Source organism: Nomia melanderi, chromosome 2 (assembly GCF_051020985.1).
Source record: "Nomia melanderi isolate GNS246 chromosome 2, iyNomMela1, whole genome shotgun sequence".
Lineage (NCBI taxonomy): Eukaryota > Metazoa > Arthropoda > Insecta > Hymenoptera > Halictidae > Nomia > Nomia melanderi.
In genome coordinates, this window is record NC_135000.1 from 14,311,227 (window position 1) to 14,335,657 (window position 24,431).

The 24,431-nt window shown below is 32.5% G+C and overlaps 1 protein-coding gene across 1 annotated transcript in view; it reads left to right on the forward strand.

The window, feature by feature from the left end:
* Positions 1-530: 530 nt before the first annotated feature.
* Positions 531-24,431, forward strand: part of gbb (glass bottom boat) — a 77,482-nt gene continuing 53,581 nt past the window's right edge. The window contains exon 1 of the mRNA XM_031988180.2: positions 531-1,903. Coding sequence (XP_031844040.1) covers positions 1,447-1,903 — 457 coding nt within the window. The 5' untranslated portion in view covers positions 531-1,446. The remainder of the gene's footprint in view (positions 1,904-24,431) is intronic.

Consider the following 24,431-nt stretch of genomic DNA (forward strand, 5'->3'; position numbering starts at 1 on the left):
AACAAGTTCGCATTATACGTTAACCCCTTATTCCACAGTTTCTCCCACAACAGTGTCTAACAAAAATACTTCATCATTGACAATTTAGCAGAAAAATAAAAGAACTCGATGCTTATACTCCGCCCAAGTTTACTCTAAAAAGATCTCCAATAGCCAAGTATCATTCCATTCACACAGAAAATAAACAAATAACATTTAGATCAGTCGAATTCAATTCGAATGATCATCACTAAAATTAAGTGTTAACACCTATTCTAAAGAAAACTGAAAAGTCAACATCCACTGCGAGCATAGTCCCCATCTCCGATCCTCTCGCGGGCAGCAGCCAAGGACAAATTTCCCGAAAGATTGAAACGAGGGAGCGCGGTGTGACGGAAGAAGGGTTGCGTGTGTAACGAGAGGAAGAGCAGGGAAGGCGGCTGGGATAAGAAGAAGAAAACATAGAATCCGATCGGAGTATGCAAGTGCGCGTGGCTACCGGCGTGGCGAGGCGAAGCGGCTGGTCGTTGAGGGGCGAGACGCGGCGAGGTAAGGCGAGACGATCTACCGTGGCGCGGTGAGGCGAGGCGAGACGAGGGAACGCGAGATCATAAGGTAAACCTCGAAGGAAGGCGAACACCGAGGCGTGGCTCTGCCGGAGGAGCGGTACGGCCCTGGGAGGCGGTGGTGAGGCCTCGCGGAGGAGCAGCGGCGACGAGGAGGTGCACGGCACGGGCCAGACAAACAGACTGGCACTGGCATCACGGGAGTCGGCGGCAGTGGTCACCGGTACTCGCCGAGACGGTCTCGAGAGTCACCCGTGCGCGGTTGGTGAACGTGCGCGGCGTGGATCGCTTTTAAATCGCTCGTCGAGCGAGGTGCGCGCAATGTGCCCGAACCGTTCGGGATCGTGAGATCGGATCGGCAACACCTGGTGAACGAGCCAGCGCAGGTGGAGAGAGGAATTCCATCGTCGTCGCCTAAAGAATGTGCCCGTGAACGGGTTCCGATCGTCACGCGGAAAAAGAAAGGTCGAAGGTGACCGGTGCACGGACACCGTGGAGAAACTAAACAGGGAAAAAGCGATCGAACGGATAGACGATCCGCGAACGTTAAGAGTTTAGAGCCTAGTGTGATTAAAGAGGAGAATTATTCCCGGGTGAAGTGCGGGATCTAAACAGAAAGACATTAAAGCTTCTGAAAGGTCGAATAAAAGGGAACTTCGGTGTGAGAGTGGTGATCCGTTTAGTTAGAAGGGTGATCGAGATCGATCCGTCGCGTCGGAACCGCGGCTCGATCGCCGGGTCGGCGGACCCGCTCGGCGTCCACGTTGGTGGCTCGGTAGGGAACGACGACGACGACGACGACGTCGTCGTCGTGCGAGCCCCGACGTAGGAGGAGGAGGAGGCGGTGGCGTAGGGGAAGGTGGTGTTGGTGGAGGTGGTGGTGGAAGCGGCGCGAGGTAGAATGGTGGCTTCCGGGCCGTGTCGGCCACCGGCGGAAAGACGCGCCGGCGAGATGTCGCCGCGCCGTCTCGCGCCCCTTCTGATCCTCGGCACGATCCTCGCCGGGCTGACGAGCACCGCCGCCGCGGACAGGATGAGCGGCCTCTACGTCGACAACGGATTCGACCAGACGGTCGTCCACAGGGTGGTCAGCCAGAGGGAGAAGCGCGAGGTCGAGCACGAGATACTCAACCTTCTTGGGCTGCCGGACAGGCCGAGAAGCACCGCCGGCAGGCCGCCGCAGGTCAAGAGGTCGGCGCCCAAGTTCCTCCTGGACATATACAAGAACGCGCTCGGCGAGGACGAGGACGAGAAACCGATCGGCGAGCAGCAACGTAGGGCCGGCGAATTCGACCTCACCGGCCAGGATCTCAGGGCCATCGACCAGAGCGACGTCATCATGACCTTTACCGCGCACAGTAAGTCAATTATTCCGTTCTGTTTCCCCGCGGACCGTTTTCTTCTTGACCGTTCTTGATCATTCTGTTCGATGTCTTTCTTTCGGTTTCGTTCCATGTATATCCCTTGCGGTCAGAGAGTTTTCTTCAGATTTTGGTGCTCGTTGGTTTTAGAGTCAGTGACGGGGAGGGTGCAAACGAGGTGTCTTTTGGCAGGTGTCGCGATTGTGGGTTAGAGCGTTTGGAGGCTTTGATTGGGGATTTGTGGATAGGGTCAGTGGCGTTGAGACTTGTTTTGTTTGTTGAGCATGGTTTAAAGATTGGTTGAGGAGTTCTTTTGAAGTCGAGTTGGTGGAGGATGTTTTGTGTTTAATAATTTGGCAAAAGGATAATGGAAATCTGTGTTCGTTGTTGGTCTACGTTACATCTAACAGTTAAGGATTGATGATAGAAGAATGAAAAAAAATAAGTAATATTAATATGTATCAGTTCCTATTTGAAATACTTGTGACGAGATATTATGAGGATAAGGGAGTTATAATTATAATTGAAAAATAATAATTGTAGCTGAAAGTGAATGACATTTGGCAATAAACGAAGAGCAGATGTTCAAGCATCTGTGTATAAAGATGAAGCGAATGTATTAAATGAATCGTGCTAATTATGGCGTTATGAAAATTGAATTGTGTAAGAAAGTAAATAATGATTAATAATTCTTTTATTGTAACATATCGTTTATCTAATTTTTAGTCACAGATGTTTAAAATTTCAATTAATATTTAATCGTTTTGGTTTTATCGGTGGGAAGGGAGAGTATGCTGAACCTGTATTTCGATTGTAGCACATGTTTGCAACGAGTTGTTTTCCTTGTTGAACTACAGCTGTTGTTAATTTATCTTTGCTAGCTCCTGCGAGTTAATATTTCATGGACAGGTGTTACGACCATTGTTATTTATCAATCCTACGTTTTACGTTCAGCGCGTATTATATTCGTTAAATGTTACTTGTGTTTCGAAACAAATTGTTAAGTGCCTTTTACTTCTGTCGATAAAATCTACTTTTTTAATAATAACGTATTTAAACAAGAATTCACTGTTCTTTAAAATCCTACTAAATCAAAAATGTATTCTTTGACAATTTTCAATCACTTTTGGGTTATTGAATTTGTCCCGTTTATCTAAGTAAATTACGTACGAAATTTCAGGTTTTACATTGAAGTTAACGGAATTACCAAAATTCAAATAATGGAGAATCAGCGTTTCATTTGAACAAAATACATAACTAAATAGAAATGTTCATTGAATCGTATAAAACATTTGCTTATTTTTAGTCTTCAAAATTTGTCCAACTTCTTTGTTACTAATTTGACCTTTCTAGATTTGAGTAATTTAAACAATCTTCTCTCAAATTCTAATATATACAAAATATTTCATCTTTCCTATCCTTTACATAGTTGTTTATTCAAAGAATCATGTAACCAAATGAGTCAACGTCTAAATACACCCTATAAAAGAAGATCATCGCATTCGGAGTACTTGTTAGAACTAAGTAATAAGTTGAATGAAATTAAACATTTAGTAGAAAGGTGCAAGCGTGAGCCAATCGTTTATACAAATATTAACCTTTTGCCTTATAATAACCTGTTAAACTCATGGTAAAGACATTGAACAGACTTAAACAAGCATAAATATTACTCAATTCTTTTGAATTCGAATTAAATATTATTATTCTGTTATCAATTATTATACTTTGGATCAAATATAAGTATGGAATATGTCTAGAATTTTTCTCTTATTTCAGTAAATTATTAATGACAAAGTACTTACATAATTATATCGATGGTAGTTGAGAAATAAATCATGGGGCAAAGGGTTAATCGAGTTTGACGAAACAAATCCATCGTATTAAATGGATTGCTATTCACGGATACACATTGGACTTAATCCCATCGGTTGTCATCGCATTTACGCGATTTGATCGCCATTTAACATGTCTGCTACGCCTCGTGATTACGCATCGTTGTGTGTGCGTATATACCCTACCGTTCTAAAGTTTGGGATCACTTTTAGTATTTAATGTTTATAAAAAAGATAAAATAGAAAAGAATTCACTATTTCCTGTCTTTAGTAGGTTTGTTTGAGGTTTGTTTTACTACATATTGTATTGTTTTGACTATTCTGTTACTTCAGGAAGCAAATGTTGCATTGTTTTCTTTGCAATTCATTTAAATCTCGACCAGATTTAGAAATTGTGAGATTTTTTGTTCGAAATTATGTTATTGCATCATAAAGATTTTAATACTCCGTTTCCTTCTTAGGTAATAAGATTTCTTTCGTAATTAAAAATCTTTATTAACAAGAAGGGAGGTTATTTTGTTGAAATAGATGTGAAATATCTTCTAGTGATGGCTTATTGAAATTTAATGAATGATTTATATTTTATTGCTTTTACACATAATAATATTTTATTTTAAAGTAAGAATTAATACATCCATTCGTATTACTTCTATAAAAGTCATTATATAAATAATAATAAAAAGAATGGTATCGATAAATTAGTATTGATTCTTTGCATTATTCGAAAAAATGTAAACTGCATTCTGAACAACGGAAAACAGAAGTATTCATAAGATAAAAATTTGGAAATACAACAACCCATTTATTCTACATTATTAATTATGTTCGAATATGTACAGTCATATAAAATATTAATAATAGGTAGAATTAATATGATTTCAATATCAAAAATTAATAATATTAATGAAATTTAAAAAAATTGACGTTCATCTTATAGAGACATCAGTAATTTAATTATATTTTTGTGTATTCGTCATTCTGATATACGTATTTCTACAGAGTAATAAGTAACATGAAAAATTCAGTTATGTTTATTTCTACATTTTTATTTTTCGAATAGCCTTTGCTGCTTATGGTATGAATAGCAACGAATATTACTCTTCAGAGAAAGTCAGAAATAAATGGTTGTGTGCATAGATAAGTTAGTTGGACTCGAAATTTAATCTTCTTAAGGTATAAGTCTTCATATATAATAGTAATTGTATTAAAAACGTTTGGAGGAAGTGCATTATAGTCGTGTTTGTATTCGACTACGATATCTTTTGCTTCGTTATTTGGCAAGCACGCCAGAAATCGAGGTCTCTGCAACATTTGTCGTATGGAGGATCTGTATTCGTTTCACGATAACGATGATACATAGCCCACGTAGCATCTTTCATATTTTTCACCGAATCAGTGTTACTCGGGATTGCCAAGCTATAGCACATTGATAATTTGTCTATCACTGTTCCTGAAAGCTTCATCCAATCTTTGAATGTTTTCATTGATTTCTTGTATATTGACAGAATTGAAGAGTCATTCTTCTTTATACACATTCAATTCTTTTTTAATGTTCTTTTTATTTATTTACGAATCTTTAGTATTCTTTTTTAATCATGTTTGCACTGTTTACAATTGGTCCGAATGGAGATTTTTATGTGGATCTTTCCCTTTCGTGAAATTTTGACGTAGAGTCGATGATTACTTTCACAATTTAATACTAATCAGAGAATTTTAATAAAGTATGAATCACAATTAAAGTGGTTCCACAGAAATATTTTAAAAAACTTAATTTGTTTTAACTATTTATTTAACTATTTAGGTATATATAGTTTTTTAGAGTAGAAAGAATAGTATTTTGAAATTTTCATCAAAGATGTTTACCAATCTTCGAATCTACAAAATGATCAGTATTTACAGATTACCTGAAAATAAAATCTATTATTTCGAAATTCCAGTCGAAACTCTTTACTAATTTTCAAAGTTAGAAAATGATTGATATTTTACACTTTATCCAAGATCTGCTGTTTTGAGATTTCTAATGAGGATCTTCACTAAGTTTAAGAACTAACATTCCAATATTTTTTATCGAATACTTTACCAATTTTCAAAATTACGAAATGATCAGCATGTAAACTTTATCTAAGATTTAATATTCTAAATTTTCTAACGAAGATCTTCACTAATTTTCCAAGTTATTACGAAATAACCGGCACTTACATTTGATCCAAGACGAGTTTATCTAAGATCCTCTACGAGACTCGCAAGGAATGGGATCAGAGGATAGACATTGTCTTCAGCGAGCACGTTGTTACCGTAATCTCGGAGATGTTCCGGGTGACGTCTGGTCTATGGCGTTCACCATCGTCGAATCGTTCGATGAATTCTACCCAGCTGGAAGCTAACTGTTTCCGCGAACGCTTTACATTGGCATGCGTCTAGCTCGCGAGGTCCACGATCGAGCTGCGACTCTGATTTGACATACGGACTCCGATCGAGGACTTATCACGGCACTTAAGCCGATAGATTTAAGCTTCCTCTGACTTCTGCTTGAGTGAACGCGTTCTTGCGCCGAGTTGCGATACATAAACGAGTCATTTCTTATTCTTGGGACACGAGTATATACATAGTCATCGCAGAGTAGGAACCTATACTAAGAAAGTGCAAATAGATTGCACAGTATTGTTTATAATGCAGGAGAAAGGGAATTTATTGAAATAAACAATATTTTAATGCCAACTTTTATGAATTATTTATACAACGCTTAGAAATAATATTCGGAAATGAATTTACACGTGTAATATATAGATTTGGATACATCCGTGTCATTGGCATACTTTTTGGAACACTCTTCCGTTACCATTTATTAATTTCAAGTACATTTGGAATATTCTAGATTCATTTAATACTTAGGCAACTGCCTAAAAAATAATAACCGTAATCATTTTCATTAACATTAATTGAATTTATTTAACAAATTTGATTAAAATGTGTGTTTCACAAAAGCAAGAAAGGTATTTATTGAATTGCAAATATCCTCAGTTCAAGACTTACTAAATAATAAAAGATTAAGTAGACAAAATAAAAGGCAATGTTTTAAGGGAAAAGCGGAAGATCTCCCCATTTGGTTGACGAAGTGAACGTGTATGTAAAGTCAATACAGTCATTCTCACGATAATTATTTAGAAAATAGATATTGCACTTGTTCTTGCTTTTCGAAGATAAATATAAATGTCTCGTGTTGTTGTTATTATAAATGGTTCGTTGTTGGAATAATTAGCATTTATTTAATTGCAGTTATATTGAATTTTTCGAAAATGCTATTGATTTTTTACGATGTCGAGATTAATTGTTTCTTGCAAGTGTCTAATTGATAAAGAATTCAGAAGTTTATAGAATGAAAAATAAAATTATGAACAGTACTGAATGTTATAGATGCATTTGATTGAAAGATTTAATTAATTCTATTCAAGTTTTATGGGACGGGACAGACAGTAAGATAAAATTTATGTTTCCTATAAAGAAGGACACATGAAAGCAACTATAAAAAACGTGCACAGTATTAGTAGAATGATAATCAAATTTATTTAACAAGTGCAGGGAATTTGTTAAAACAACTTTATAAGGAAATATTTGGTGAACATTACTTCAATGAAAATTGGGAAATATTTTTTTAACTACTACATATAAGAATCTATTTTATAAATTGAAATACCTACTGTATGAGCTGATCGTATTTTTCAAATATAGTATTCTATTCTCTGAATGTTTACGATCGTTTGATTAATTATAAACGATACTATATATCGATGTTGATTACTTTGTGAAACCCAGGCAACTGTTAAAAATTTATTTAAATGATCAAATTAAATGACTCCTGATGAAAGTGGCTAATTGTATTGAAAAATTGTTTTAATATGTTACATTGTTTTGACTATTTATAATTCCAATTATCCTGTTTTTATACTTTCTTTTTCAAATATCATTATACAAATCTTGAAGAATTATGTGCCTTATTTTTCTTAATTCTGTGTTCATGAACTGTCATCATTTTCAAATATTAGAGTTTCTAAAATTGTCGCGCTGTCATAGAAACCGATACGTCCTTAATAAAACCCTATCGTGTTCTACTCTCGATGAATATGCATGCGGAAGCACAGATCCGCGCGAAACTAGTTCGTGTTTTAGAACGCAAACTGGGATCCGACGAATGTAAATCTACTTTTTCTTTTCTTTTTGTGAAGCGGTGATCAGACTGCATTCCAAAACGAATATTTCTTTTCGCTGATCGTGGAATGTGAACAAACATCGAGCGCAAACTCTTCAATGTCTATTTCGAAGTAATCAGGAATAGTTATTTTTGGAAAGATTTTGAAAATAGACATTTTATTCCGCAGTTCTTTGTTGGTGAACATTTTCTTGTATTACCTGTGATAAGAAATTTCGTCACATTTAGTTAATAAATATATTATTAATTTCGAAGGAAATCATAATACAATGTCTCTGTATTATATTAATCTCAGCGTAGTAAAATTTTAAAGATCATAGTCATTTTGTTAAAAAAATATTGCAATATCATTTTGTGCAATTAGTGATTAAAAATATTTTACATTATTCGAGTTTATATTTACAGGTTTATAATTATCTTACATAATTTATGTACATTAATTCGTATTGTATATATTTCATGAATAATAATTAAAGTCCAATTTGTAGAATAAAATTACATAGAAACATACATAGTTATTTTATTAAGAAATTAATGAATTATTATTGTGCGCAACCTATAATTAAAAATATTATATCTTAAATAGTTTATTCATATTAATTCGTATCGTATATATTTTACGAATAGTAAACGTTTATACAAAATTGCATTTTAAAATGTAATTTGTAGAACAAAATTATATAGAAACTTGTATTTGTTATTTTACTAGTATAAACTGAGTATTATATTGTAACATACGAAATCAACATATTCTAACAGGTAATGAAACACGCCATCGGTTGGACTTTTTTACACATTTCGAAAAAGTAATTTATAGACCGGAATTACATAGACATTTATTTTTAGACTGTGACTTTACGTATTTTGTTGCTGTATAATTTGTAGAATTAGATATTTATAAATGTATAAAATTAATAGCTTAGCAATGAAACGTACAATTCATAATACAGGTTTACACATTCTTAAAGTGTAATTTATAGAGTCGAATTACGTTTAAATTTATTTCCTCTGTTTCCGATTTTATTTGATTGGGAGTAAAATATAGGCTTGATCGATCTATACTAAAATCAACTTTATCATATAATTTATAGAGTGGTATACCCTATAAACGTATGTAATCAGTAGCCCAGTAATGAAATAAGCGATCGAGATTATTCCGACACTATTTAATTGTAAGATCATTCAGAAATTCAATATAGTTCGTTACGTATTTTCGTGTGTTAGATCGTGCTGCATGGATCGATTTACTATTCCCTGCCGGATATTATAGGACAAGAACCCGCAGAACAGCCGCGGAAATCGAGGTTCTACCTTTAAACTAGTAAGATCTAGTAACAGATAGTAATATTGTGGTATCATAGAATATCGACATTATTCGACAACAATTTTTTACAAGCTGTCATCAAATAAAACTTTCACGTTATTAGAATTGCAGGTGGTATACACTAACTTTAAAAAGAATTCTTACTGGAAAAACAAGTTGAACAATAGTTGTCTTTGCAAACTGATCTAGATAACTTTAAATTTGCATAAGTATCCGGAATTTAATAATTTACGTATTCTAGGCGTGTTCCATAAAATGAAAAATAAATTGGAAAAATTCTTTTGATTTCCAAAGTGATCTGGATAATTGTTAATTTGCATGAACATTCATAATTTAACGATTTACGTATCCTAACCATTGTGCTCTACAAATTGAATTTTCAATTTAGTGCTTCTTAAATATCAAATTTACGAAGAAATTCTTTGATTTTCAAACTAATCTACATAACTGTTAATTAGCATAAACATTTACAATTTGACAATGCATCTCCTATGCCTTATGCTCTACAAATTGCATTTTCAACTTATAAACTATACATTTCTTAAATATGAAATTTACGAAAGGAAAAGGTTTCAACCTTTGTTTCTCAAACAAAATTTTATTTTCACCGGTCCACCAACATTCTTTGTCACGGATCACGGAACGTGGGATATTTATTGCCCAAAGAGGACAATTTCGAAAAATCGAAGCTCGCGTTCCCCGCTGAACGAACTCGGAGAAACCGAACCGAAGATTTGCCAAAGTCACCGAAGAAACGCTAGACGAGCATTCCGTGTCGCAGAATGCTAACACCCACGAGAACTGCTTCTAAACCGGTAGAATCCAGTTGGTAAAACGATTTATAATCCCGAAGTAAACTCATGCAGAATGCATTAATTACACCGATCGGTTTGAAAACATTTTCAAAGCTGTTTCTGAATTCAAATCTGCCGATTAAGAAACCAGTTTCAGCTCCAATTCCTCCGTTTCCCTTCGGCCCCGAGAGTCCGTTTCTCTTTTTTTTGTCTTTTATTTTTTTCTTTTCCCTTTTTTGTTTTCTTCTCTAACGGAACCGTTCCGTCTGTAACTTTTCGACGCGATATGACGCGTTCGGCTCAATTTCGTGCTATGATGCAACTGATTTGTTATTCGAGCCAGCCTCCCCTGTTGCCTCCGTGTTACACTGGGAAAAGCCGATAGAACGTTGCGATCTGAAAAACAAAACCCAAATCTGTTTTCACTTGATAGATACGTTTCGCATAAATTCGCGTAAAAAGATATATTTACTTATTTATTTATTTATTGTAAGGTAGTCACGTTAACCAGTTAACTGCGTTTGGCGGGTATACATGTTATTTTAAAGCTTCATATGATACTGATTCTTTCAACGATGAATTCTTTATTTTATCAGATAAACGTGTAATTATTCTTTGTTGTGCTTTAGTTTTTTATTAAAATATACTCTAGGTTCATTCGTCTTGCATTTGACGAGTACACACTTTTTTTTTTCAATTTTATTGCGCGATAAACGAGAGATTTTGGAAACTAAATTCCAAAGTTAACAGATTGGCAGCAAGGTCATTAGTGGCCAGCAGTTGTATGCATAATTGATTGATGAATGATACAGTAATTATATTAATATTTATAATGTAGTTTACAATATATATTAGTAGTATTTATATAATATACATTTTAAAGAGAAGACCAACAAGTACATGTGCATAAAATACAGAATTCCCAGTTACAATGAATTCAGCAAATCTGTTTGATTGAAAAACCTTAACGCATTATGTATACGTGAAATTATTAAATAAATTGTTTTATTAATGCAAAATAAATACATGTCAAAACGTATTCTAAAATACATTAAAATACAAGGCAATCGAAATTTCAATAAAGGCATTCTTATAACTTATATAAGAAAATTATAAATAATCAAATTCGATTCGTTTGTTTGCCACCAAGAAAACGAGTTTTTAATACAACTTAATTTAATTTGTGTAAAAAATGGTGCCAATCAAATTCAAGTAACGTGGTAGTCAAAGTGTTAAACAATTTTTAATAATTTGTTGTTTTGTAAGAAACTACGTGTACAGTTGCAGCTAGATTATTATTTAGAGTTATTTTGGGATTTCTTTGCTTCGCATAGCTCTAATTTTTTAGGTAATTCTGGTTAATTAATCAAAGGGTGAATGCCTAAACTTATGTCTTCTTTCCTAATTACGCTCGGAAAGGTCTACCGTTGTTGGATTCTTAGAAAAAGGATTTATATAGATACTCATTGGAGGAGCAAATTCACTGAAATGGTTAAATATTCATAAGCGGGAAATTGAATTTTCCTTCAATTGATGTGAACTGAATATGATTCATACTCGTCACATCGAGTCGTCTTTACGAGCCCGATTTGATTTTGAAGGTTTAAAGATTTCGGTTTAGAAGTATTGAAAAACTGATTTCTTTCGTATTTTTTGGAGGTTTTGATGTTTCCAGAATATGTAGTCAAAGGCGGTTTCGAAAACTTCGAAGTTTTTTGAAGTTTGAAGTTTTTATAGGCTTTTGAGTGGAACAGTGCCAATATCAGTATTTACATGCATTCGGAGCGGATAAATATTTTCAATTGTTCAATTACTTGTATCTTCGAAAAATTAGGATTATTTTCTATGGCTGCTATAACAAATATTTCGCTAAAACGGAAATTTAAGATTTTCACGATTTAGGAGTTTCACGCAGGGATTTAATATCAGTATGATTTTGATACCGGCGTAAGACCAAAAAAGTAAAATTAAAATAATATTAGTACCGGTAAAAGGTCAAGAAGGCTATACAGAAACCGATATAATACCAAAAACCGAAATAAATATCATTATTTTTCCGACTTTTCTATAAAATGTACTATGATGAAGACTAAGGGTACATTTATGTTAGAGCTGTGATAAACGATGAAAGCGGCTATATTGCGTGGTTAAGCAATGAAACAAGCGTCGAGAGACAAATGTACAGGGTGTTAATTTTAACTAGAGTTAACTTTAAATAGGATGACCTCACAGGATTTTTTGGTATCACCATCAAATTAAAACCATGTATATCCTATTTAGTTCTTTTTCTTAGTTTCAATAATAGCGGAAATAATTTAACACCATCTATACTGTCATTTCTTTGATATAATTGCCATTCTTATTCGTGATTGAAAGAAATAAGAAAATATTGCTAAAAAAATTTCCTTCAATCCTTTGCGGTACGAGCATTTCCTAAATTTTTAGAAACTGTTCTCTTAGAAAAAAATGAAAATGCATCGAAGTCTTAAATACCAGAAAAGTGCAAAACCACATACCAATGTCTCCTTATTCGAATGCTAAAATGTTTGATTTGCAGCTTTTGATTTCAGATATGAAAGCTCGAAATCGCTATTCGACTGCAAAGGGCTCAAAGTAATCAATAGGAAAGTTTTTGTAAAAAAATTTTATTTTATTTCATACCAACCGCATGAATATAATTTGCTGCCAATACCAATTTCATTTATTAAACTAGTGAAATATTATTTAAAATTGGATCCCATTTCATTAGTAACAAAAAAACTGCACGAACTTTTTCCAATAGTTAATATAAGGTATAGCCGAAGAACACTGGTGCAATATCTATTTTACATTTAAGTAAAAATCCCTGGCTTTGTATCACAAAAAGTTAAATCAAGTGGCCACTGATAGTGACTATCGAAATGCAAAAAATTAACCCCTTTTTCTTAATATTTTAATAAATTGTGTAATCAATTCTCGTAGAAAATTATAAGTATTTTGGCCTGATGTGGGTCAGTGGCATAAGGCTATAATTTCCGTTGACATGATATTGTTTATGTGAATAAGCCTTCTATTTAACTGAATTTACTGTGCAATTCGAGAGGATAAAATCTTTTTAGTCTACGGAAATGGTTTAAGGTGTAGGTGAACCCCTTAATGCACACATTTTTTTAGTGTGCAACATTATAAACGAACTTTGAGTCAAGCATTACTTATGTTTCCATTTGATTATGAATATAGAATTGCCACCATTCAGTTTTTCCTAACAAAAGCTTATTGTTTATATTTTATTTTATATAGAAGATTATATAGAAGATTTATATAGAAAAAATAAATTATAATCTTGAATTTTTTAATACATTAGTAAAGTTTAGTACGGTCTTTCGTAAATCTTTCGACCTCGTGTATGTCACGGAATCGTACATTACCACGTTCACGCCGGCATGTACCATCGGTGGTACACATCTATTTTATAACGTTAAAATAAATCAATAATAATAAGCATATTATTTATGAAACTATTTATTAAATTATTATTTATGAAATTATTTATTAAACTATTTATTAAATTATTATTTATGAAATTATTTATTAAATTATTTATGAAATTATTTATTAACATTTACCCACAATTAGCAACTAAAGCTAGAAAACTAGAGACGTAATAACAGAACGTATTTACGCGAACCGGTCAAATGACCGGTTTTAAAATTTGATTAATTCTACGTTTTCTTTCGTTCATTTAACTCTATATCAATTTCTATATTGTCCGATTAATCAATTCTTTGATTTTTGTCTTTCCTTCTGTTTCTGTTTCTACTAAAAAAAATCTAGCTTATTTTCCTTTCTTTTGAAGTCAATTCTTTGACTAGTTACGATAGGAATAAGCATGTACAAAGTTCCGGCATGTTTAGTGTTAAGCGATATCTTGTTGACTGTGGAATTTAGTTCGAAAATCTCCCGTTTAGCGCGCAATAAAATCAAAAAATGAAATATGTAAAAATGAAGTGTATATATTTTAATGAAAAACCAAAGCAAAACAAAGAATTACATGTGTATCTGCAAAACTAAGTAATTCATCGTTGAAAGAATTAGTATCATATCAAGCTTTAAGATGACGTGATACTCGTCAAACGCAGTTAGCTAGTTAAACGGATTCTCGGTTCAATAAAAACGAACTGGCAGAGGCCTCGCGTACGAAATTTCCACGTTTCAAGGATCACGGATAGTGCCAAAGCCAAAGCAGCCGGAGAACTTTCTATTCGCCGTAGACACGCGTGTATTTCCCGTAAGGTCCTGGCAACTGTTCACGCGGACCGCCCATCGTGAATTCTTTGTCGGACCCTTAGAACATAACTCTCCGGTTATGTCACGCGCGTTCGGATCATCGAAATCGGTGCGGATCCCCATCGAAAAATCTTTGCGAGCATTAACACTAGATTTACGGAACAAGTCAATTTCACTCGTATTGGACTTTATAAATATTATTTGGTAAATGTTTGGGCCGATTTTGATTGGCACAGTTACGCAAATATGTACTCTAACTGTCTGGTTTTAAACCTTTAATTTCTGAAATCTAAATGAACGAATATCAATTTTTCTAAGAACGGTAGAATAAACTGTACAGTAAATGTCCGTGGAATCTAAATAACACATTAACTACCACGAGAATTTTCAGCGTTTCGTATGATATTACTGATTCTCTCATAATGAAAGCAAACGGGGTTACAATTAATTGTTAATACTCGGTATAATAGCTTTTAACATTAGAACTATCGTGCATTTATATGTATTACAACATGATTAATATGTAATCTTTATAAAAATTGTGACAAATGTTTTTCCAGTTGTTCGTATGTTCATTAAAATATTTAAGTGAAACTATTTATTTTTAAACTCATTTCGAATACTTCACATTTTTCAGATATGAATATCCACATTTCATGGGAGTAATAGTTCAAGTGTTAACTCGTCGACTGTCACTAGAATTTTCTGCGTTTCGTATAATGTAACTAATTCTCTCATATGGAAGTGGGGCGATTCAATTCTTTTTACGCAAGATACAAAATGTTGAGTATCATAGATATGTAACGCTGGTCGCGAAGATGTTAATCTTTGCTCTATGATTTCTTTCTGAACTGTGATCGATCTGACTACTTTGTTATTAATAATTTATTGAAAATAAGAGAAAATTTCAGTCTTATTCTATGTCGATATGTGCTCTAAAGTATAATCATTAGCAACAGAGGAATAATATATACTTTGCATTCAAACAAATTATATAATATTTATGTGTGTTTAATTCTATTTAAAATCTTCACCACGAGTCTCACATATTATTGTAAGGCAACAGGTTTAACCTTTTGCGCTGAAAAGACAAGATATTTTTGTTCGAAAACTTTCAATGTCTTATACGCATCTATAGTTTTGTTACATTATCACGTTTTTTATATTTCTTTTGTTTTTACAAATAAAGATATACAAAATTGTTTTTAACCTAAAACATATTCCTTTTCATTATTTATAAAGTGTCTGTCTGTACATTATAATTGCTTTAAAGAAATTTTTGTTCATCTGTATTTTTAAAAATAAGAGAAATATTAAATACTGCATTATTTATGGGTTGATCCAATATTTGTGACGTTCAACGTTTTGTATCATGCCTAGAAAAAATTTGATTATTTTCACGTGTTGTTTGCATTTAAAATCGTAACGCATGGCGTAAGGTTCGGGAAGGTGACGCGATTTTTTTCTTGAATTTTATTTGCATTTTGCACGATTTCTTGCATTTCATGAAATATTGTAATCATGAAGATTGCTAATGAAACAAACGTTGGTCGCGAACGTGTTATACACACTAGATTGTTTTAAAATGTATTACTCTATACAAAATTATTAATGAACAAAATTAGTATACACGTCTGCATGAAATAGGTAAAATTAAAATTCTTCTCACAAGAGTTTTCCGAATCTCTAAATTAACACGTTGAATGCCATGGGGGTCACCGGTGATCACCAACTAAATTGAATTACTATAGTTTACTCAATTAAACGATGATTATTTGAAAACATTTCTATATCATAAATAATACTACCTAACGCGATAGAATTCAGCTAGTTGAACGTGCAATAATAATAATTCAATTCAATCAAATGATATTATATTTTTTCCATTTTGTGTAGTTTGCTCTATGAAATCGTGCGGCGTTAGACATGTTAATTACCAGCGCAAGAGATTAACACGTTCTTTACCAGCGTTTGTTTCAGTAACGATATTCTTAATTATAATACAGTAGACTTTATTATACTCTCGTATAACGCGTCAAAGATTTCGCAACCACTGTTTTCACATAACGCGATTCCTTGTATTTACAACGCGATATGTAAAAATAAGGTTAAGTTGACCACTACATCGTTCTCTTCGCCCTTACCGATTTCTCCTGTTCCCTAATTCTTTTATTTCGCATACAACAGAAAATAAGAGTTGGTATGGTAATAATCATTTGGAATATGTTACTTTTTATTATTTCTTCTATACTGTTTAGTTTACTGAATTTTATACAACCCAATAAATCTTCTAAACAAAATATTAAAAAAATAAAATTAAAACTAGTAATTGAGTTTCTAAATACAATGTCGTATCTTATAACTTTAAATAATAATATCTGTAGAACTCATTTCATTGTTTTTATGTAAAATGTAGGGCTGCGGCTATCGCAAATATGCGACGTTAGATGGAGCTCTTGGAGTTTCTGTAAACAAATCTCAAAATGTCGATTTAACTGCTCATTTTAGTGTTAAGTTACACTATTCAGTCGTTTGTCTTACTAAAATATTTGGATCGGACATCAGTTTTCTTCTTGCAATTTTTCTCCAGCGATTTGGAAGCTTCGGTCACCGGTGACCATCGTGGCGGTCAACGCGTTAACGCGCGAACCAAGGGGTGGGAGGACCAGGCGGTTTCCACTTTCGTTGCCGTCGTCTTATGCAAATGCGTTCTCATCATAGAACTTTCTATTCGGCCGGAATCCTTTTGGTCTGTGCGACTTCGATCGGGCCGCGACGCGCGACGCGCGGCCGCGTTCGAGCCACCGCTGAATTCTTCTAGAAAGTTCGAGGAAGATAAATTACAAGGACATCTCGAACACGTTCCCGATGTGTGAAATCACGGGGAGACGTCGGCGTCGGGCCTGTTATAGCGGATTCGTGATCACGAAAACGATCCGAGTCAATCGAGGCTAACGCGTGAAATCGCCACGTTTCCGGTTCGCTTTTGATAGGGACACCAGACAATCTGGCGCACACCTTTCAGTCCTCCTTCTTTCGTGTCTCGGGGTAGAATCGAAGCGTTTCTTTTTTCGTTTGTTTACGGTGCGATTGTGGATTGGGGATTTTTTTGGTACGTATTTGTAAAAATTACTTTTGCTTTTGAGAAATAAAATATTGATAATTGTAGGAGTAATGACGGGAATAATAATTTATAGAAATAAATAGAATTTGTGAGGGTTCCACTTAAATTTATAAATGAAAGTTTAGTTAGAGAGATTTTTGATATATTCATTTAGATTTTATTGATGAAAATTGATATAAATGAAATAAATTAATGAAAATATTAAATAAGATGGTTCATATAATAGTGATTTTATTTTATTGTAAATAATTTGACAATAAAAAGGATTTATTTTTATATGGAATAGCAGGAATAAATTTATTGTATAAGCGATGAATAGAATTTTCTTTGAGTTATTGTGAGTTGAATAATATTTGTTTTTATTATATTTAATGGAAAATCTATGTCATATGTCTGACTCGATGCTATAGGGCAAAGAAATGAAAATGTAATAAAGAATTTTATGAATAATCGTTTGATTAATATTTAATTATTTATTTATTTAATAAATATTTATTTATTTTTTTATTTATTTTAATAAATATAAAATAACAGCACTTACAATATACATATAATAAAATACATTATTCTGCACGTTTGATTACAACTTGTACTATTGTGCTGAAATGTATGTTTGGTGTATTTTATTCTCATGGACCAAAATAGTGTCAGAGAAATCTTTTTCAGTAATTTCAATGAAATCAGAGCCACATGTGACATAATCTGTTAACAAAAAAGTGAAATATGACATCAATTATCACATTTCACAACACTTAACGTGTTATTTAGATGTCCTTCTTTCTAATTGTCACCTATTTTGAGACGTTCAATACTTCTTAATAGATAGGCGAAATAAATTTAAACCTTGTGGGTATAAAAAAAGCATCGTCCAAAAGATGTTAATAAAATGTCAAAGAAGGTCTTTAACAGGAATTTAATCGTTTTACTGGGAACATGGAGACATTTTATGAAAATTAAAATTTCTTCCTACAATTGAAGGTAGCTTATTACTTATTGTTGTATATACAGGGTGAGTCACACAGTGTCACCTAAATTTACTTATAAACCATTTATTACATAAAGAAATTGTTTCAGGCGAAAGTTATTTAGTTTCAACTCTTGATGCCAAACAACTTTTGCTTTGAACATTCTTTCACCCAACAAATAAATTTTGGTGGCACGATTAAATGGAAAATCAAAACAAACTCACAGAATAACCTACTGTGCGGACTACTGAAAAAATGAGGAACTGGAGATATTTAAGAACATATAAATATTCTTGAAAGTAAAGAAAAAGTTTCGGAGTTCCAAGACGCTTTCAACTATGGATCTGTAACAGAATACCAGACACTATTCCATGTCTATCGAAAACCTATAAACCTATATAAAACCTATAAACACACTACTAGCACTACATAAATATGTGATCTCATTTAGCAATAGTGAAAAGGAGAATATATTACTTTATTGCTCTAATATTATAACATTCGAAAGCATGAATATTGCAGACAATAGAAAGTTCAAAAAACAAACGGTACGAAAAGATCGTTATAATTTTACCATACAAATCTATGGTTTATTACAGCTGAAAGCTGAATATTATTTATATATACTATATTAAATCTTTGCCATGAGATTGACACGATATCGCAAGGCAAAGGATTAACACTAGAACTATCAGATGGATCAACATGACTCATTCCTGATTCCGTTTTTTACAATTACTGAAAAGGTATAGATTCTTTGAAAAATTATTAACGAAGCTGATTCAGTAATGCCTAAATTAAAATAAGATTCAATTGCAATTTCAATAAATACACATTTACAGTTTCTATGAACAAATTTGAAAATATAATATAAGTATAATACAAGATATAATATAAAACATTTAGCGTTTTCTGAGATATAGATGATATTTTTTAAAACTTAACGAGAAATTATACATAAATTAAGGGACAAAGCTATTTTATTTAAATATTTCACACATGGATGCATTATACAATGTTTAACCCCTTGGCTCACAATATCATGACAGATTTGTGATGAAAATTTTAAATTGACTTTGAGAAATGTAAGTGTTATTTGTTTTCTTTAAATATAAATTAAATATTACTTTTCTATTACCAATCGTTAACCTTTGGAGTAAACATAGACATAGAACGAACATCAAAATTCTTTCTTTTCCTAATAAATTATTAATGATAGAATAGTTGTATCGATTATAGTTAAGAAATAAATCGCAGGACAAGAGGTTAACATTAAACATCAATCTTTACAATTTTACTGTATCGAATCTAGTGGTACATTTGCGAGAGTCGTCTTTCGAGTATAAAGGGTTAACCCTATAATTTACAGCGGTAGAATTCAAGGTTTTACATTTATTTTCTTTATTATTATTATAATAAGATTTAATTTTTATATGTTATGCGTTGCCAGCTCTAGCATGACATACGAGTTCTATAACAAATGTGTATTGTCATGTCCAGCATGACATACGAGTGCAAAGGGTTAATTTCCATCTGTATCGTGAATCCAAGTTTGCTACTTCATTCGTCGAGAATTCGTTCGAAAGAGTATTGAATTGCGTCGAAAAGATAGTCTCGATTCCGAGAAATACCTGTCCTTCGCTCATTCACTCGTCGGAAATTACCATTCTCCGTGCTCTATTCGCGTCACGACGACTGAACGCGGAACAATTTACGATGCCACCGCGGCGTCTTTCGGGAAAGGAGCTCTCCTCTCCGAGGTAGGGAATTCCCCTTTACAAGGTTCGTTGAACCGAATGTGTTAGGCGCGAGATTTATCCCGTATGAATAATTTGTGTCGTGGGCGCGAACAGTGACTAGTGTCCAATGTTGGACAAGAATTATTCGAAATAACGAATAAATTCAATCTGATTGTTTGCTATTTTTTAAAATCTTGTTTAAGGTCTTATTAACTGCTATGGTTATTAGTGACTATCGTTCCTATTATACTGTTTTCTTCGTTAGGTGTGCTACTTTTAAAAATTTCATGAGATTTCCTATTTTCTCTTTCTTAATACTAAAACTATCAGATGGATCAAAATGACCCAACCATGATTCCTTCTTTGTGCAATTATTAAAAAGATAATAGATGTCTCTCTGAAAAATGATTAAAGAAATGGATTTAGCAATTCGGAAACCGAATTGTAAGCCAATTAAAGTCTCAATAGATGCACTCTTAGAGTTTCTATAAGGGGATTTGAAAAAGTCAATGTAACTGCTCGGTATTTTTTGTATTAAAGGTTTTCCTTTAGGAATGTGTTGATATGTTCAGTACGGAGATTTTAGTGTTTGATATAATGAAGAAGTAAATGTCTCACTGTAATTGTGTGTGCACATTCATTACAGATAGGTATTGTCTTTTAATAGAATGTGCGAGAGAGTGATGTTTATATACCTGTATTGTTATCCATATAACAATCTGATTGTTCTTTGCGAATAACGAATAACTAATACATTCGCCATTCACAGGTAATAAATAAATTGAATTTATTTGTCACTTTTCAGTCGTTATTTTGAATAACTTTTATCTGTCACTGTATATAATAATGTAAGTGATATTGGTTTACTGTCAACCGAATTTGTAAATGCGAATAAGACATGACGAGTGGTAACTAATGAATAAAAATTCCTTATATAAATAACTGGAACAACGAATAACTTTAATGATAAATAAGCCAATAATGTTGAATTATTTATTCGTTACTGTTATTGAAATAAAGTTTTATTCGAATAATGCTGAACATTGATGTTGTCAACTGTGGTGGTTACATCAATCTGAGGGAAATTGTTATTATTATTAATCATTTAATTTTAAATATATTTGATTATAGAATTTGTCAAGTTTATTTACATTTGAATGAGTGTTTTAAATAATTTCAATTTATATTTTATTATTTATTTTTTTGTGTGAGATTGTCTTTGTCGATTGTATCTGTTGACACCTGTATTTTAATCCTGTATTATTCCTGAGATAAAGATTATATAATGTAAGTTTTTCAAAACTGTTCTTATAATCGAAATAATTAAGAGTCTATATAAAGACAAAGATATTATAATATGAAAATGAAATCTGATCTCAAAGAAAATACTATGCAATTTCCATGTTAAATTAAAAATAATATTGATTTACAAAATTTGACAAAATTTGTACAAAACTTTCTTTCGATTCTTATTTACCTATTCTTTTCAGAAAATATAAAATTACTACAAAATTTAGTACACATTTGATAAATAGAAAATTAATCATGGAAAAAGATTACGTTATTACTAATTGATTTTCACCTTGATTTTCACGTTCAAATAACTTTAAGCATTCCTCTTGTGCTCGAAACTTTAATGTTACGACAGTTTTTACAGTAAGCTTTGTCCCGAGCATGAGGTAGAAAATGTACGCCTTCGTGAAGGCGATGTTTCATCGCCTGTCGCGGGGAAGATCTTCGTGGAAGATAAGTTTTTACCTGGTGTACACCACCGAAACTGTTAACCACTTTCGTAACTGAAACATCAATGGCGGAGCCGCTATTCGTAATAAGGAAAAAATATGGAGATTATCGTGCGGGCTATCGCAATAAGCTTTGTTATTTATTCAGCTTTGTGATTGTATTCTGTGCCCTCAGGGGGCTCGGCCGATTTGTCTTTGTCTTCGATCATGGCGCAGTCAACGATTTTAACCGTTTGAATGCTGAACAATTTTCTGAAGGTATAGGTATGCTAAAAACTTGGAGTGAAATGCATATTCTCTTTTTTTACTTGGACAAATAAAATAAATTATTATTGTTTTTCATTTTTTTTTAAATTATTATTTTTAAAAAGGAATTGTATTTAGAAAAATTATTCTTTCAATTAAAATAAATTAATACCATTTTTGTTATTTTTCACATTAACGATTATTATTTTTAAAGACAATTATGTTTGGAAAAATAATTTTTCTAATTGAAATAAATTAATACCGTTTTTGTTAATTAGATGTATGTATGTTGTATAAAACGTAGTTTTCACCAATAAAAGTAATTTTTAATTTTTGTGTTATTGTATGTTATAATTGGTATGAAGTGAATTGTTCACAATATAAGAAATGATTAAAATGGTATTGTACATAGAGTAAATTGCAGAAGATCGTGTGTTGTATGATTAGCTGATTAGTGTAGTGAGTAGAACCGGAATTCTTGATTAAACACGAATAGATTTTGAAAAACAATTCAGGTGGCATGTTAGTCCCACCTTGGCTTGACAAATATTTGCAGGATGAATTCAGTATTCCATGCGTCACATTTTCTAATGAGTATACTATATGCAGTACCGCTGGATTGCGGTAAACTTATTTTGCAGCCAACTACATTGACATGACTGGATGTCGCACACAATTATCATAAATATAATATATATGCGAACTCAATACTAAAGTCAAAGTGAAAATGAAATATAAAAGTAGCATTATAAATACGGAATTATTCTTTAAAATCTCCTAAATAGAAACTACAGCAAAATAAACTAATTTTACATAAAAATATTTGTAATTATTTATTATTTAAAATTTAGAAGAAATCTAGATGCAACAAGTAAAGTGATAAAATAAAATAATATCATAAATACGGAGATATTAACATTGAAAAATCCTTTAAAATACTTTCAATACGAATTACAGCAGAATGAACCAATGTTACATCAAAGTGATAATTAAAAGTATTTTGTAAAAGATTCTATAAAAGAATTTTATAAAATTCTACAAATTTTATGAAAAAATAACATGAAATTTGGAAATAAAGGAAGCATGGAATTACATTTCTTATTGCCTATGAATAGTTTACTTCGATTCTTGGATAAGTTGCTGAATATGTTGTTTTCTGTATGCAACGTAGACAGTTATCGTAGTCATGAATTAAAATAATAAAATCCTAGTAAATGTAAGATGCGTGTAGCTGGCTATAAAAAATAAATTGACACAGAATTACGTTAACGTCAACTAGGTGTGGACTTTAAACTGACGTAGAACTACGTCAGCGATTGTCAACATGTTAACATCTATTACCGTCGGTATTTGTAATGTCCAATCAGACCGGAAAATTTAGTACTACATCGTATACATTTTACGATATTTAAATTTTCAATGTTACGTGTGGGTTTGATAGCCAGCACTCTCGGCGATTGCTTTCAAGAGTAGAACCTGTACATAGACACTGAACAAAAGACAATTTTTCAACAGCTTGCTGTGCAGTATCTGTCACTGTTTCCACTGTTAAGAGTGTAACTTGCAGATGATTATCCTTTTATGATCACGAACAGAAAAAATACTTTAGAGAAATAAAAAAATAAAGAATATACTTTGATTTGGAGCTAAAGAATAAATAGTCGATCAAGCAAGAATTTATTTAAATAGTTAATCATTCGTTATTCCAAGTCATTGTATTGGATATTACGTGTATCTATCATTTAATGAATGTAATTGGTATTTTACTTTTCATTTTGTGTAAACACTCTTTTACAATTATACTCAGATGTATACCTAAATGAGTTTTTGGAAAAATGCACATCGAATCCGGGGACACTCGTTCAAAATTATTTGTATTGTCATAAACAGAATAAATGATTCAAGTAAATGAAGGTGAATTATTTAAATAAATGGAGGGCATAAGTAAAATTTGAATAAATTAGGAGAATAAATATACATTAGCTATTAGAATGAATAAGAATAAGTAAATATGAATTATTCGAATAGGTAGATTAAATAATTTGTTGTGGATAAGGAATGATTGTTGTTTAAACAAATTGTTTCATTATCAAAAGTTTATTTAGTTACACGTGTCCCTTGATTTACAAATAGTCTGTTAGTACAAAAGAAAAGAAAATATTGGAAAGGAAGGCTGGTATAAATTTTAGAAATAAGTTTTTATTTCACATATCTTAACAAAAGAATAATAACAATGACACTTCAGAAAACAAAAGTAAATTCTATTCAATTACAATATATTACTTT